Source organism: Oenanthe melanoleuca, chromosome 25, assembly GCF_029582105.1.
Source record: "Oenanthe melanoleuca isolate GR-GAL-2019-014 chromosome 25, OMel1.0, whole genome shotgun sequence".
NCBI lineage: Eukaryota > Metazoa > Chordata > Aves > Passeriformes > Muscicapidae > Oenanthe > Oenanthe melanoleuca.
The window spans coordinates 7,530,570-7,548,155 of record NC_079358.1 but is presented as its reverse complement, the minus strand read 5'-3'; the positions used below and the strand labels follow the sequence as shown (position 1 = coordinate 7,548,155).

At 58.0% G+C, this 17,586-nt stretch overlaps 1 protein-coding gene across 1 annotated transcript in view; it reads left to right on the top strand.

The window, feature by feature from the left end:
* The window catches only part of CPSF1 (cleavage and polyadenylation specific factor 1), a 44,126-nt gene that overhangs the window by 10,914 nt on the left and 15,626 nt on the right, over positions 1–17,586 (top strand). Inside the window, 10 exon segments of the mRNA XM_056509941.1 lie at positions 37–126; positions 1,486–1,602; positions 2,755–2,896; positions 6,823–7,001; positions 8,260–8,390; positions 9,266–9,434; positions 12,788–12,982; positions 14,572–14,661; positions 14,747–14,923; positions 16,934–17,086. Coding sequence (XP_056365916.1) covers positions 37–126; positions 1,486–1,602; positions 2,755–2,896; positions 6,823–7,001; positions 8,260–8,390; positions 9,266–9,434; positions 12,788–12,982; positions 14,572–14,661; positions 14,747–14,923; positions 16,934–17,086 — 1,443 coding nt within the window.

Sequence of the window (17,586 nt, the reverse complement as noted above, 5' to 3'; positions counted from 1 at the left end):
TGTCCCCATTTCTGACCCCGCTGTCCCTGTCCCCAGCGCAGTATCCGGCCCCAGGTTGTCACCACCTTCGAGCTGCCCGGCTGTTACGACATGTGGACGGTGACAGCGCCACCCCCGCGGGAGCAGGTGAGTCCTGTGTCACCTGTGTCACCTTCCCTGTGTCACCTGTGTCACCTTTGTCACCTTCCCTGTGTCTCCTGTGTCACCTTCCTGTGTCACCTCACCTGTGTCACCTGCGTCACCTTCCCTGTGTCCCTGTGTCACCTGTGTCACCTGTGTCACCTGTGTCACTTTCCCTGTGTCACCTGTGTCATCTCATCTGTGTCACCAGTGTGTCACCAGTGTGTCATCTGTGTCACCTGTCACCTTCCCTGTATTTCCTGTGTCACCTGTGTCACCTTCCCTGTGTCACCTTCCCTGTGTCACCTGTGTCACCTCACCTGTGTGTCACCTGTGTCCCTGCTATGTCACCTGTGTCCCTGTGTCACCTGTGTGTCACCTTTGTCACCTTCCCTGTGTCACCTATGTCACTTCTGTCACCTGTGTGCCTGTGTCCCCTTTGTCACCTGTGTCACCTTCCCTGTGTTACCTTCCCTGTGTCACCCTCCCTGTGTCCCCTCGTGTCCCCATGTCCCCCTCCCTGTGTCACTGTCCCCATCCCTGTCCCTGTGTCCCCCTGTCCCCTCATGTCCTCTTGTCCTCATGTCCCCTTTTCCACATCCCCATGTCTCCCCTGTCCCTGTGTCCCCTGTCCCTGTGTGTTTGTCCCCATGTCCCTCCCTGTCCCCAATGTCCTCGTGTCCCCATCCCTGTGTCTGTGTCCCCTGATGTCCCCTCATCCCATGTCCCTGTGTCCCCCTGTCCCTGTGTCCCTGTGTGGCCCTATGTCCCTGTGTCCCCGTGTCCCCTGTCCCTCCCTTGTCCCCAGCGAGGCTCTGTCCCCCTGTCCCCATGTCCCTGTCCCTGTCCCCAGCAGTCTCTGTCCCCTGTCCCTGTCCGCGGTCCCTGTCCCTGTCCCCAGCAGTCTCTGTCCCCTGTCCTTGTGTCCCCATGTCCCTGTCCCCAGCAGTCTCTGTCCCCAGCAGTCTCTGTCCCCATGTCCCTGTCCCCAGCAGTCTCTGTCCCCGTGTCCCTGTCCCTGTCCCCAGCAGTCTCTGTCCCCGTGTCCCTGTCCCCGCAGTCTCTGTCCCCTGTCCCTGTCCCTGTCCCCAGCAGTCTCTGTCCCCATGTCCCTGTCCCTGTCCCCAGCAGTCTCTGTCCCCTGTCCCTGTCCCCAGCAGTCTCTGTCCCCCTGTCCCTGTCCCTGTCCCCAGCAGTCTCTGTCCCCTGTCCCTGTCCCCAGCAGTCTCTGTCCCCTGTCCCTGTCCCCAGCAGTCTCTGTCCCTGTCCCCAGCAGTCTCTGTCCCTGTCCCCAGCAGTCTCTGTCCCCCTGTCCCTGTCCCCAGCAGTCTCTGTCCCCGTCCCCAGCAGTCTCTGTCCCCGCAGCCCGAGGTGGCCCCGGGGGCCGGCGCTGAGCCCGAGGCAGCGACAGCTCCGGAAACTTCCGAGGAGGACGGGGAACGGCACGGGTTCCTGATCCTGAGCAGGGAGGACTCCACCATGGTGAGACAGGGACATTGGGGACATCATGGGGACATCACAGGGACATCACAGGGACATGGGGACATCACAGGGACAGGGGTTCCTGATCCTGAGCAGGGAGGACTCCACCATGGTGAGGCAAGGACATCACAGGGACATTGGGGACACAGGGGACATCACAGGGACATGGGGACATCACAGGGACAGGGGTTCCTGATCCTGAGCAGGGAGGACTCCACCATGGTGAGACAGGGACATTGGGGACATCATGGGGACATCACAGGGACAGGGGTTCCTGATCCTGAGCAGGGAGGACTCCACCATGGTGAGGGGACATGGGGACACCATGGGGACATCACAGGGACATCACAGGGACAGGGGTTCCTGATCCTGAGCAGGGAGGACTCCACCATGGTGAGGGGACATTGGGGACTCACAGAGACATGGGGACATTGGAGATATGGGGACATCACAGGGACATGGGGACAGCGACGGAATTTTGGGGACTCCCCTGAGTGCCACATCCAGGGTTCAATCCCCCACAATGTGCCCTCATTGTCCCCATGTCCCCAATGGGGACAACGCCATGTCCTAAGGGCTCCATGGCTGCCATGTTCCCAGTGTCCTCTGATGTCCCCAGTGTCCCCATATCCCCAGTGTGCCCCAATGTCCCCTGATGTCCCCAGTGTCCCTAATGCTACAATGTCCCACCAATGCCCCCACTGTGCCCATGTCCCCAGTGATGTCCCCAATGTCCCCGATGTCCCCCCAATGTCCTTAATGTCCCCAGTGTCCCCAATGTCCCAATATCCCAATGTCTCCATTGTTCCCCCATGTCCCCAATGTCCCCACTGTCCCCAATCCCCTCAATGTCCCCGCTGTCCCCTCACTGTTCCCAATGCCCCCAATATCCCTGGTGTGCCCCAATGTCCCCAGTGTCCCTGTCCCCATGTCCCCAGTGATGTCCCCAGTGATGCCCCTATGTCCCCAATGTCCCCAATGCCCCAATGTCCCCAATGTCCCCTCAATGTCCTTAATGTCCCTAGTGTCCCCAATGCCCCCAGTGTCCCCAATATCCCAATGTCCCCATTGTTCCCCAATGTCCCCACTGTCCCCAATCCCCCCAATATCCCCACTGTCCCCGCTGTCCCCTCACTGTCCCCACGTCCCCAGATCCTGCAGACGGGTCAGGAGATCCTGGAGCTGGACACGAGCGGCTTCGCCACGCAGGGCCCGACCGTGTTCGCGGGAAACCTGGGCCAGGGGCAGTTCATCGTGCAGGTGTCACCGCTGGGGCTGCGGCTGCTGCAGGGCGGTGAGACACACCTGGGGACACCTGGGGACACCTGGGGACAGGGACACACCTGGGGACAGGGACACACCTGGGCCAGGGGCAGTTCATCGTGCAGGTGTCACCGCTGGGGCTGCGGCTGCTGCAGGGCGGTGAGACACACCTGGGGACACACCTGGGGACACACCTGGGGACACACCTGGGGACACCTGGGGACAGGGACACACCTGGGCCAGGGGCAGTTCATCGTGCAGGTGTCACCGCTGGGGCTGCGGCTGCTGCAGGGCGGTGAGACACACCTGGGGACACACCTGGGGACACCTGGGGACAGGGACACACCTGGGGACACACCTGGGGACAGGGACACACCTGGGGGCAGGGACACACCTGGGGACACAGCTGGGGACACACCTGGGGGCAGGGACACACCTGGGCCAGGGGCAGTTCACCGCTGGGGCTGCGGCTGCTGCAGGGCGGTGAGACACACCTGGGGACACACCTGGGGACACACCTGGGGGCAGGGACACACCTGGGCCAGGGGCAGTTCATCGTGCAGGTGTCACCGCTGGGGCTGCGGCTGCTGCAGGGCGGTGAGACACACCTGGGGACAGGGACACACCTGGGGACACCTGGGACACACCTGGGGACAGGGACACACCTGGGCCAGGGGCAGTTCATCGTGCAGGTGTCACCGCTGGGGCTGCGGCTGCTGCAGGGCGGTGAGACACACCTGGGGACACCTGGGGACACACCTGGGGACAGGGACACACCTGGGGACAGGGACACACCTGGGGACACACCTGGGGACACACCTGGGGACACCTGGGGACACACCTGGGGACAGGGACACACCTGGGGACACCTGGGGACAGGGACACACCTGGGCCAGGGGCAGTTCATCGTGCAGGTGTCACCGCTGGGGCTGCGGCTGCTGCAGGGCGGTGAGACACACCTGGGGACACCTGGGGACAGGGACACACCTGGGGACACCTGGGGACAGGGACACACCTGGGCCAGGGGCAGTTCATCGTGCAGGTGTCACCGCTGGGGCTGCGGCTGCTGCAGGGCGGTGAGACACACCTGGGGACACCTGGGGACACCTGGGGACAGGGACACACCTGGGGTCACCTGGGGACACACCTGGGGACAGGGACACACCTGGGCCAGGGGCAGTTCATCGTGCAGGTGTCACCGCTGGGGCTGCGGCTGCTGCAGGGCGGTGAGACACACCTGGGGACACCTGGGGACACCTGGGGACACACCTGGGGACAGGGACACACCTGGGCCAGGGGCAGTTCATCGTGCAGGTGTCACCGCTGGGGCTGCGGCTGCTGCAGGGCGGTGAGACACACCTGGGGACACCTGGGGACACACCTGGGGACAGGGACACACCTGGGGACACACCTGGGGACACCTGGGGACACCTGGGGACAGGAACACACCTGGGCCAGGGGCAGTTCATCGTGCAGGTGTCACCGCTGGGGCTGCGGCTGCTGCAGGGCGGTGAGACACACCTGGGGACACCTGGGGACACCTGGGGACACCTGGGGACACACCTGGGGACAGGACCTGGGGCACACCTGGGGACACCTGGGGACACCTGGGGACAGGAACACACCTGGGCCAGGGGCAGTTCATCGTGCAGGTGTCACCGCTGGGGCTGCGGCTGCTGCAGGGCGGTGAGACACACCTGGGGACACCTGGGGACACACCTGGGGACAGGGCCCCCCCTGGGGACACCTGGGGACAGGGACACGAGGCGACTGGGACACACCTGGGGACAGGGACACACCTGGGCCAGGGGCAGTTCATCGTGCAGGTGTCACCGCTGGGGCTGCGGCTGCTGCAGGGCGGTGAGACACACCTGGGGACACCTGGGGACACACCTGGGGACAGGGACACACCTGGGGACACACCTGGGGACACACCTGGGGACAGGGACACACCTGGGGACAGGGACACACCTGGGGACACCTGGGGACACAGCTGGGGACACCTGGGGACACACCTGGGGACACCTGGGGACAGGGACACACCTGGGGACACCTGGGACACACCTGGGGGCAGGGACACACCTGGGGACAGGGACACACCTGGGCACACCTGCAGTGACATCAGGGAGTCACACAGGGGCCCAAATGTCCCCAGGTGTGACACCAAGGGGGTGGCACAGGCAGAAGTGACACCAGACTGAGCTGGGGAGTGACAGAGAGGTGACAGCAGCAGGTGACACTGGGGAGTGGCACTGGGGAGTGACAGGCAGGTGACAGCAGCAGGTGACACTGGGGAGTGACAGGCAGGTGACAGCAGCAGGTGACACCAGGGAGGTTCCTGCTGGTGAGTGGACAATGAGGTGACACCGGGGGTGACACTGGGGATGACACTGTGGTGACATCGTGTCCCCTGCAGTGACACAGGGTGACCCTGGGGGTGCCAATGTGACACGGGGGGTGACATTGCTGTCCACTCCCTGCTGTCCTCTGTCCCCGTGGGTGTGGGGTCACACCAGGGGTGTGACATTGACGTGACCCATGGTGACCCTGCTGTGGCACTGCTGTGACACTGCTGTGATATTGCTGTGACACTGATGTGACATTGCTGTGACATTGGTGTGACCCCATGGTGACACTGCTGTCCCCGCAGTGACCCAGCTGCACTTTGTCATCATGGACCTGGGCGCTCCCATCGTGCACTGTGACACTGGTGACATTGCTGTGACACTGGTGACACTGTGACACTGGTGACACTGGTAACACTGTGACACTGTGACACTGCTGTGACACTGTGACACTGCTGTGACCCCATGGTGACCCTGGTGACACTGCTGTCCCCGCAGTGACCCAGCTGCACTTTGTGCCCGTGGACCTGGGCGCTCCCATCGTGCACTGTGACACTGTGACACTGGTGGCACTGTGACACTGTGACACTGGTGACACTGCTGTGACACTGGTGACACTGTGACACTGTGACATTGCTGTGACACTGGTGACACTGTGACACTGCTGTGACACTGGTGACACTGACCCCATGGTGACACTGGTGACACTGCTGTCCCCTCAGTGACCCAGCTGCACTTTGTCCCCGTGGACCTGGGCGCTCCCATCGTGCACTGTGACACTGTGACACTGGTGACACTGGTGACACTGCTGTGACACTGTGACACTGGTGACACTGCTGTGACGCTGTGACACTGGTGACACTGCTGTGACGCTGTGATACTGGTGACCCTGGTGACACTGCTGTCCCCGCAGTGACCCAGCTGCACTTTGTGCCCGTGGACCTGGGCGCTCCCATCGTGCACTGTGACACTGTGACACTGTGACATTGCTGTGACACTGGTGACACTGTGACACTGGTGACACTGCTGTCCCCGCAGTGACCCAGCTGCACTTTGTGCCCGTGGACCTGGGCGCTCCCATCGTGCACTGTGACACTGTGACACTGCTGTGACACTGGTGACATTGCTGTGATCCCATGGTGACACTGTGACACTGCTGTCCCCTCGCAGTGACCCAGCTGCACTTTGTGCCCGTGGACCTGGGCGCTCCCATCGTGCACTGTGACACTGTGACACTGTGACACTGGTGACACTGGTGACATTGCTGTGATCCCATGGTGACACTGGTGACACTGCTGTCCCCTCGCAGTGACCCAGCTGCACTTTGTGCCCGTGGACCTGGGCGCTCCCATCGTGCACTGTGACACTGTGACACTGTGACACTGGTGACACTGTGACACTGCTGTGACACTGCTGTGACACTGGTGACACTGTGACACTGTGACACTGCTGTCCCCGCAGTGACCCAGCTGCACTTTGTGCCCGTGGACCTGGGCGCTCCCATCGTGCACTGTGACACTGTGACACTGTGACACTGGTGACACTGGTGACACTGCTGTGACCCTGGTGACACTGTGACACTGGTGACACTGTGACACTGCTGTCCCCGCAGTGACCCAGCTGCACTTTGTCCCCGTGGACCTGGGCGCTCCCATCGTGCACTGCGCCGTGGCCGATCCCTTCGGGGTGCTGCTCAGCGCCGAGGGTCACCTGGCCACCTTCACCCTCAAGGGGGACACCTACGGGGGGCGCGCCCCGCGCCTGGCGCTGCTGCGCCCGCCCGTGTCACACGTGTCACCTGTGTCCCCAAACCCCCTCACCTGTCCCCTGCCATCCCCAACCCTGCCCTGCCACGCCCGCCCGTGTCACACGTGAGTGTCACCCTGTCCCCAATGTCCCAATGTCCCCAACCATCCCCAACCCTGCACTGCCGCGCCCGCCTGTGTCACACCTGAGTGTCACCTGTGTCCCCAGACCCCCTCACCTGTCCCCTGCCATCCCCAACCCTGCACTGCTGTAGCCACCTGTGTCACACGAGTGTCCCCAATGTCCCCAAACCCCATCACCTGTCCCCTGCCATCCCCAACCCTGCTGCAGCCACCCGTGTCACACGTGAGTGTCACCTGTGTCCCCAAACCCCCTCACCTGTCCCCTGCCATCCCCAACCCTGCCCTGCCACGCCCGCCCGTGTCACACGTGAGTGTCACCCTGTCCCCAATGTCCCAATGTCCCCAACCATCCCCAACCCTGCACTGCCGCGCCCGCCTGTGTCACACGTGAGTGTCACCTGTGTCCCCAAACCCCCTCACCTGTCCCCTGCCATCCCCAACCCTGCTGCGTCCGCCCGTGTCACACGGGAGTGTCACCCTGTCCCCAATGTCCCCTGCCATCCCCAACCCTGCCCTGCCACGCCCGCCCGTGTCACACGTGTCACCCTGTCCCCAATGTTCCCAATGTCCCCAACCCTGCACTGCCACACCCGCCCGTGTCACACGTGAGTGTCACCTGTGTCCCCAGTGTCCCTGATTTCCCTGAGTGTCCCCAATCCCCCCAATGTCCCCAGTGTCCCCATGTCCCCAGCAGCAATCCCATGTCACCACACTCTGCCTGTACCGGGATGTTTCTGGAATGTCCCCAGTGTCCCCTGAGTGTCCCCAATGTCCCCATTGTCCCCAATATCCCCAATGTCCCCAGTGTCCCCTGAGTGTCCCCACTGTCCCCACTGTCCCCAATGTCCCCATTGTCCCCAGTCCCCCCAATATCCCCAGTGTCCCCAGTGTCCCCAATGTCCCCATTTCAGCAATCCCGTGTCACCGCGCTCTGCCTGTACCGGGATGTTTCCGGAATGTCCCCAGTGTCCCCAGTGTGCCCCAATGTCCCCAATGTCCCCATTGTCCCCAATCCCCCCAATATCCCCCTTGTCCCCAGTGTCCCCTGAGTGTCCCCATGTCCCCATTTCAGCAATCCCGTGTCACCGCGCTCTGCCTGTACCGGGACGTTTCCGGAATGTCCCCAATGTCCCCTGAGTGTCCCCATGTCCCCATTTCAGCAATCCCGTGTCACCGCGCTCTGCCTGTACCGGGACGTTTCCGGAATGTTCACCACCGAGAGCCGCGCCCCCCGCGAGGAGCCCCCGCCCCGCCCCCACGCCGAGGCCGAGACGCTCATCCAGGACCTCAGGTGAGCGCACAGGTGTGCCCTGGGTGTCCCCAGATGTCCCCTGGGTGTCCCCAAGGTGTCCCTAGGCCGCAGATGTGTCGGTGTTTGTCCCCACGTGTCACCTGGACTGGCCCTCAGGTGTCCCCAGGCCTCCTAAATGCCCTCCAGGTGTGCCCAGGTGTACCCCTGGTGCATCTCAGGTGTATCTCAGGTGTGTCCAGGTGTATCCCAGGTGTATCTCAGGTGTATCTCAGGTGTATCCCAGGTGTATCTCAGGTGTATCTCAGGTGTATCTCAGGTGTATCCCAGGTGTATCCCAGGTGTATCCCAGGGTTACCTGTCCCGCAGTGACTCAGTGGACGATGAGGAGGAGATGCTGTACGGGGACTCGGGGGGCTCAGGTGTATCCCAGGTGTGTCTCAGGTGTATCCCAGGTGCCCCCAGGTGTATCTCAGGTGTATCTCAGGTGTATCTCAGGTGTATCCCAGGTGTATCCCAGGTGTATCCCAGGTGTACCCCAGGTGTACCCAGGTGTCCCTGTCCCGCAGTGACTCAGTGGACGATGAGGAGGAGATGCTGTACGGGGACTCGGGGGGCTCAGGTGTATCCCAGGTGTATCCCAGGTGTATCTCAGGTGTATCTCAGGTGTACCCAGGTGTACCTGTCCCGCAGTGACTCAGTGGACGATGAGGAGGAGATGCTGTACGGGGACTCGGGGGGCTCAGGTGTGCCCAGGTGTATCTCAGGTGTATCTCAGGTGTGCTCAGGGTTACCTGTCCCGCAGTGACTCAGTGGACGATGAGGAGGAGATGCTGTACGGGGACTCGGGGGGCTCAGGTGTATCTCAGGTGTATCCCAGGTGTACCCAGGTGTACCCAGGTGTACCTGTCCCGCAGTGACTCAGTTGATGACGAGGAGGAGATGCTGTACGGGGACTCGGGGGGCTCGGGGCGCTCCCCGCCCCGGGAGGAGCCGCGGCGCTCGGGCCCCGAGCGGGAGGCGGCGCCGCACAGCCCCGAGCCCTCGCACTGGTGCGTGCTGGCCAGGGAGAACGGCAACATGGAGGTACTGGGAGCACTGGGAGCACTGGGAGCACTGGGAATGGGGCTGGGAGCACTGGGAATGGGGCTGGGAGCACTGGGAACGGGGCTGGGAGCACTGGGAACGGGGCTGGGAGCACTGGGAACGGGGCTGGGAGCACTGGGAGCACTGGGAATGGGGCTGGGAGCACTGGGAACGGGGCTGGGAGCACTGGGAGCACTGGGAACGGGGCTGGGAGCACTGGGAACGGGGCTGGGAGCACTGGGAGCACTGGGAATGGGGCTGGGAGCACTGGGAACGGGGCTGGGAGCACTGGGAATGTTTTCCCCCCGTAATTCCCATTTCCCATCACAGTTGGTGTTGTTTCCCACTGGAATTACCGCTGTTCCCCCCTCCCACCCGTAATTCCCATTACTTCCATGGAATTCCCATTGTTCCTCCCAGAATTCCCATTGTTCCTCCCAGAATTCCCATTTTCCCTCCAGAATTCCCATTGTTCCTCCCAGAATTCCCATTGTTCCTCCCAGAATTCCCCTTATCTCCCCAGAATTCCCATTCCTGTTATTCCCTCGTAATTCCCATTTCCATTATCCTCCCATAATTCCCATTATTCCCATTATTAATCCCCATTATCAATTCCCATTATTAACTCCTGTTATTAATCCCCCCAGATTTACCATGTCCCTGAGTGGTGCCCATAATTCCCATTATCCCCATTATTCATTCCCATTATTAATTCCCATTTTCCCTCCGTAATTCCCATTATTCCAGTTATCAATCCTCATTATCAATCCCCATTATTAACCCTGTCATTAACCCCATTATTAATCCCCCCCAGATTTACCAGGTCCCCATGTGGCACCCGTAATTCCCATTATTAACTCTCATTATCAATCCCCATTATTAATGCCTGTTATTAATTCCCATTATTAACTCCAATTATTAATCCCCCAGATTTACCAGGTCCCTGAGTGGCGCCCATAATTTCTATTATTCCCGTTATTAAGTCCTATTATCAATCCCCATTATCAATCCCCATTATTAACCCCGTTATTAACCCCATTATTAATCCCCCCTAGATTTACCATGTCCTCAAGTGGCACCCATAATTCCCATTATCCATCCCCATTATCAATCCCCATTATCAATCCCCATTATCAATTCCTGTTATTAACCCCCATTATTATCTCCTCTTATTAATCCCCCCAGATTTACCAGGTCCCTGAGTGGTGCCCATAATTCCCATTATCCCTATTATCAATCCCCATTATCAATCCCCATTATCAATCCCCATTATTAATTATTATTATTAATTTACCCCCCAGATTTACCAGGTGCCCGAGTGGTGCCCATAATTCCCATTATCCCCATTATCCATCCCCATTATTAATCCCCATTACCAGTCCCCATTATTAATCCCTATTATTAATTTATTTCCCCCAGATTTTCCAGGTGCCCAAGTGGTGCCCATAATTCCCATTATCTCCATTATCCATTCCCATTATTCATTCCCATTATCCATCCCCATTATCAATCCCTATTATCAATCCCCATTATCAATCCCCGTTATCAATCCCCATTATCAATCCCCATTATCAATCCCTGTTATTAATCCCCATTATTAATTATTATTATTAATTATTAATCCATTTCCCCCAGATTTACCAGGTGCCCGAGTGGTGCCCATAATTCCCATTATCCCCATTATCCATCCCTATTATTAATCCCTGTTATTAATCCCTGTTATCAATCCCCATTATCCCCATTATCAATCCCCATTATCAATCCCCATTATCAATCCCCATTATCAATCCCCATTATCAATCCCCATTATTAACCCTGTTATTAATCCCCATTATTAATTAACCCCCAGATTTACCAGGTGCCTGAGTGGTGCCCATAATTCCCATTATCCCCATTATCCATCCCTATTATTAATCCCTGTTATTAATCCCCGTTATCAATCCCCATTATCCCCATTATCAATCCCCATTATCAATCCCCATTATCAGTCCCCATTATTAACCCCATTATCAATCCCCATTATTAATTTATTTCCCCCAGATTTACCAGGTGCCCGAGTGGCGCCCATAATTCCCATTATTCCCATTATTCATTCCCATTATTCATTCCCATTATCAATCCCCATTATTAATTATTAATTAACCCCCAGATTTACCATGTCCCCGAGTGCCACCTCTAATTCCCATAATTCAATCCCATTATCTATTTCCATTATTAATCCCTGTTATTAATTTTTGTTATTCCCATTATCAATTCCCATTATTAATTCCCTTTATTAATCCCCATTATTAATTCCCTTTATTCATCACCATTATTAATCCCCTTTATTAATCCCTGTTATTAACCCCCCAGATTTACCAGGTGCCCCAGTGGCGCCCATTATTCCCATTATCAATCCCCATTATTAACCCCTATTATCAATCCTCATTATCAATCCCTGTTATTAATCACCATTATTAATTTACCCCCCAGATTTACCAGGTGCCTGAGTGGCGCCCATAATTCCCATTATCAATCCCCATTATCAATCCCCATTATTAATCCCTGTTATCAATCCCCATTATTAATTATTGTTATTAATTTTTAATTAACCCCCCAGATTTACCAGGTGCCTGAGTGGCGCCCATAATTCCCATTATCAATCCCCATTATCAATCCCCATTATCAATCCCCATTATCAATCCCCATTATTAAGTATTGTTGTTATTGTTATTATTATTATTATTATTATTATTATTATTATTATTATTATTATTATTATTATTATTACTATGATGATGGTTATTAATGATGATAATAATAATAATAGTAATAATAATAATAATAATATTTACTAATTAACCCCCATATTTACCAGGTGCCCGAGTGGCGCCCATAATTCCCATTATCCCCATTATTCATTCCCATTATCCATCCCCATTACCAATCCCTGTTATCAATCCCCACTATTAATTATTATTAATTATTATTATTATTAATTATTATTATTAATTATTATTATTAATTATTATTATTAATTATTAATTAACCCCCAGATTTACCAGGTGCCCGAGTGGCACCCATAATTCCCATTATCCCCATTATCAATCCCCATTATTAAGTATTGTTGTTATTATTATTATTATTGTTATTATTGTTATTATTATTATTATTATTATAATTATTATTATTATTATTATTACTAATTAACTCCCATATTTACCAGGTGCCCGAGTGGCGCCCATAATTCCCATTATCCCCATTATCCATTCCCATTATCCATCCCCATTATCAATCCCCATTACCAATCCCTGTTATCAATCCCTGTTATCAATCCCCATTATTAATTACTATTATTATTAATTTCCCCCCAGATTTACCAGGTCCCCGAGTGGCGCCTGGTGTTCCTGGTGAAGAACTTCCCCGTGGGGCAGCGGGTGCTGGTGGACTCGTCCTTCGGGCAGCCGGCCGAGCCCAGGAAGGAGGAGAGGGGGGAGAGGGAACTGCCCCACGTGAGAGAGCTGCTGCTGGTGGGGCTGGGCCGGGCCCAGAGCCGCCCCTTCCTGCTGGTAACACCCTACTGGGGATACTGGGGATACTGGGAATGGCACTGGGGATACTGGGAATGGCACTGGGAGCACTGGGAATGGCACTGGGAGCACTGGGAATGAACTGCCCCACGTGAGAGAGCTGCTGCTGGTGGGGCTGGGCCGGGCCCAGAGCCGCCCCTTCCTGCTGGTAACGGATACTGGGGATACTGGGGATACTGGGAATGGCACTGGGAGCACTGGGAATGGCACTGGGAGCACTGGGAATGAACTGCCCCACGTGAGAGAGCTGCTGCTGGTGGGGCTGGGCCGGGCCCAGAGCCGCCCCTTCCTGCTGGTAACGGATACTGGGGATACTGGGGATACTGGGAATGGCACTGGGAGCACTGGGAATGGCACTGGGAGCACTGGGAATGAACTGCCCCACGTGAGAGAGCTGCTGCTGGTGGGGCTGGGCCGGGCCCAGAGCCGCCCCTTCCTGCTGGTAACGGATACTGGGGATACTGGGCATACTGGGGATACTGGGAATGGCACTGGGAGCACTGGGAATGGCACTGGGAGCACTGGGAATGAACTGCCCCACGTGAGAGAGCTGCTGCTGGTGGGGCTGGGCCGGGCCCAGAGCCGCCCCTTCCTGCTGGTAACGGATACTGGGGGTACTGGGGATACTGGGAATGGCACTGGGGATACCGGGGATACTGGGAATACTGGGAATGGCACTGGGAGCACTGGGAATGAACTGCCCCACGTGAGAGAGCTGCTGCTGGTGGGGCTGGGCCGGGCCCAGAGCCGCCCCTTCCTGCTGGTAACACCGTACTGGGGATACTGGGAGATACTGGGAATGGATACTGGGGATACTGGGAATGGCACTGGGAGCACTGGGATCTTGGATTTTTGGGTTGTGGGATGGATTTTGGGGTCCCCCTGACCAATTTTGGAGATCCCAGGTGGATTTTTGGGTTCCCAGGTGCACGTGGAGCACGAGCTGCTCCTGTACGAGGGGTTTGGGGTTCTGGGATGGATTTGGGGTTCTCAGGTGGTTTTTGGGGTTCCAGGAATGGATTTATGGGGTGTGAGGTGGATTTTAGGATTCCCATGTGGACTTTGGGGTTCTGGGGTGGATTTTGGGGATCCCAGGTGGATTTTGGGGTCCCCTAACTCCATTTTTGGGTTCCCAGGTGCACGTGGAGCAGGAGCTGCTCCTGTATGAGGGGTTTGGGGTTCTGGGATGGATTTTGGGGTTCTCAGGTGGATTTTGGGGTTCTCAGGTGGATTTTGGGGATCCCAGGTGCACGTGGAGCAGGAGCTGCTCCTGTACGAGGGGTTTGGGGTTCTGGGATGGATTTTGGGGTTCCCAGGTGGATTTTGGGGTTCTCAGGTGGATTTTGGGGTTCCAGGAATGGATTTATGGGGTGTGAGGTGGATTTTAGGATTCCCATGTGGACTTTGGGGTTCTGGGATGGATTTTGGGGTCCCCTAACCCCATTTTTGGGTTCCCAGGTGCACGTGGAGCAGGAGCTGCTCCTGTACGAGGGGTTTGGGGTTCTGGGATGGATTTTGGGGTTCTGGGATTGATTTTGGGGTTCTCAGGTGGATTTTGGGGTTCCCAGGTGCACGTGGAGCAGGAGCTGCTCCTGTACGAGGCCTTTGCCCACGACTCCCAGCTGGGCCAGAGCAACCTCAAGGTTCGCTTCCGCAAGGTGAGATCGGGGGGGTCCCAGACGATTTTTGGGGGTCCCCTGTACCCCGAAACCCCCAAAATAAGAGATCCCCGTGTCCCCCCAGGTGCCCCACGGGATCAATTTTCGGGAGAAGAAGCCGAAGCCGTCGCGGAAGAAGCCGGAGGGGCCGGGGGCGGCGCCCGGGGGGGCTGCGGGAGGGACCCCCGAGGAGCCGGGGGGGCCCCGGGGGCGCGTGGCCAGGTTCAGGCACTTCCAGGACATCTACGGCTACCGGGGGTGAGTGGGGCACCCCAAAACTGGGCAGGGACCCCAAACCTGCCAGGGACCCCAAAACCTGCTGGGGACCCCAAAACCTGCCAGGGACCCCAAAACCTGACAGGGACCCCAAAACGGGGCAGGGACCCCAAACCTATGGGGGGGTTCTGGGCAGGGACCCCAGAACCTGCCAGGGACCCCAGAACCTGACAGGGACCCCAAAACGGGGCAGGGACCCCAAATCTATGGGGGGGTTCTGGGCAGGGATCTCAAAACCTGCCAGGGACCCCAAAACCTGCCAGGGACCCCAGAACCTGACAGGGACCCCAAACCTATGGGAGGGTTCTGGGCAGGGACCCCAAAACCTGCCAGGGACCCCAGAACTGGGCAGGGACCCCAAAACCTGACAGGGACCCCAAATCTCTGGGGGTCCCCGGGGGCGCGTGGCCAGGTTCAGGCACTTCAAGGACATCTACGGCTACTCGGGGGTGAGTGGGGCACCCCAAAACTGACAGGGACCCCAAAACCTGACAGGGACCCAGAACGGGGCAGGGACCCCAAACCTATGGGGGGGTTCTGGGCAGGGACCCCAAAACCTGCCAGGGACCCCAAAACGGGGCAGGGACCCCAGAACTGGGCAGGGACCCCAAATCTCTGGGGGGGAACTGGGCAGGGACCCCAGAACCAGACAGGGACCCCAAATCTCTGGGGGGCCCCCGGGGGCGCGTGGCCGGTTCAGGCACTTCCAGGACATCTACAGCTACTCAGGGGTGAGTGGGGCACCCCAAAACTGAGCAGGGACCCCAAAACCTGCCAGGGACCCCAAACCTATGGGGGGGTTCTGGGCAGGGACCCCAGAACCTGCCAGGGACCCCAAAACCTGACAGGGACCCCAAAACGGGGCAGGGACCCCAAATCTATGGGGGGGTTCTGGGCAGGGACCTCAAAACCTGCCAGGGACCCCAAAACCTGCCAGGTACCCCAGAACCAGACAGGGACCCCAAATCTATTGGGGGGTTCTGGGCAGGGACCCCAAAACCTGCCAGGGACCCCAAAACGGGGCAGGGACCCCAAAACCAGACAGGGACCCCAAAACCTACCAGGGACCCCAAATCTATTGGGGGGTTCTGGGCAGGGAACCCAAAACCGGGCAGGGACCCCAAATCTATGGATCTGGGAACCCCAAATCTATGGAGTGATCCCAAATTTGTAGTGGGGATCCTAAATCCATGGGGGAGAGACTCTGAAACCAGGCAGGGACCCCAAAACCAGGCAGGGACCCCAGAACGGGACAGGGACCCCAAATCTGTGGGGGGATCTCAAATCTATGGGGGGGGATCTGGGCAGGGACCCCAAAACCAGACAGGGACATCAGAATGGGACAGGGACCCCAAATCTATGGCAGGATCCCATTTTTTTGGGGGGGATCTGGGCAGGGACCCCAAAACCTGCCAGGGACCCCAAATCTCTGGGGGGATATCAAATCTATGGGGGAGATGCTAAATTAATGGAGGGGCACCCCAAATCTATGGGGAGGGACCCCAAAACTGGGCAGGGACCCCCAATCTATGGGGGGATTCCAAACCTATGGCAGGGGAGCTGTGGGATCTCTGGATGTCCCTCACCTGTCCCTCACCTCTCACCTGTCCCTCACCTCTCTCAGGTATCTCACCTGTCCCTCACCTGTCCCTCACCTGTCTCACCTGTCCCAGGTGTTCATCTGCAGCCCCTCCCCTCACTGGGTGCTGGTCACAGGTCGGGGGGCTCTGAGTCCCCATTCCCAGATGTCCCTGTCCCTATTCCCAGTGTCTCTCACCTGTTTCAGGTGTCCCCAGGTATCTCTCACCTGTCCCAGGTGTGTCTCACCTGTCTCACCTGTGCCAGGTGTTCATCTGTGGCCCCTCCCCTCACTGGATGCTTCTCACGGGTCAGGGTGCTCTGAGTCCCCCATTCCCAGGTGTCCCCAGCTGTCTCTCACCTGTCCCTCACCTGTCTCAGGTGTCTCACCTGTCTCTCACCTGTCTCACCTGCCCAGGTGTTCATCTGCGGCCCGTCCCCGCACTGGATGCTGCTGACAGGTCGGGGGGCGCTGCGGCTGCACCCCATGGGCATCGACGGCCCCGTGGAATCCTTCGCACCTTTCCACAACGTCAACTGCCCCAAGGGCTTCCTGTACTTCAACCGCCAGGTGAGCGCACCTGGGATACACCTGGGGGCACCTGGGATACACCTGGGGGCACCTGGGATACATCTGGGCACACCTGGGGGCAGCTGGGGGAGGGTCTGTGCTGCCCCAAGGGCTTCCTGTACTTCAACCGCCAGGTGAGCGCACCTGGGGCACCTGGGGAGCACCTGGGTACACCTGGACATAGCTGGGGGCACCTGGGCTATACCTGGGGGCACCTGGGATACACCTGGACACACCTAGGGTACACCTGGGGGCACCTGGGGGAGGGTCTGTGCTGCCCCAAAGGCTTCCTGTACTTCAACCACCAGGTGAGTGCACCTGGGCACACACCTAGGGGCATCTGGGCACACACCTGGGACACACCTGAGGGCACCTGGGATACACCTGGGGGCACACCTGGGGACACCTGGGACACACCTGGGGGCACCTGAGGGCACCTGGGATACACCTGGGTACACCTGGGCGCACCTGGCTCATTATTTGGGTCATTTTAGGAGTCC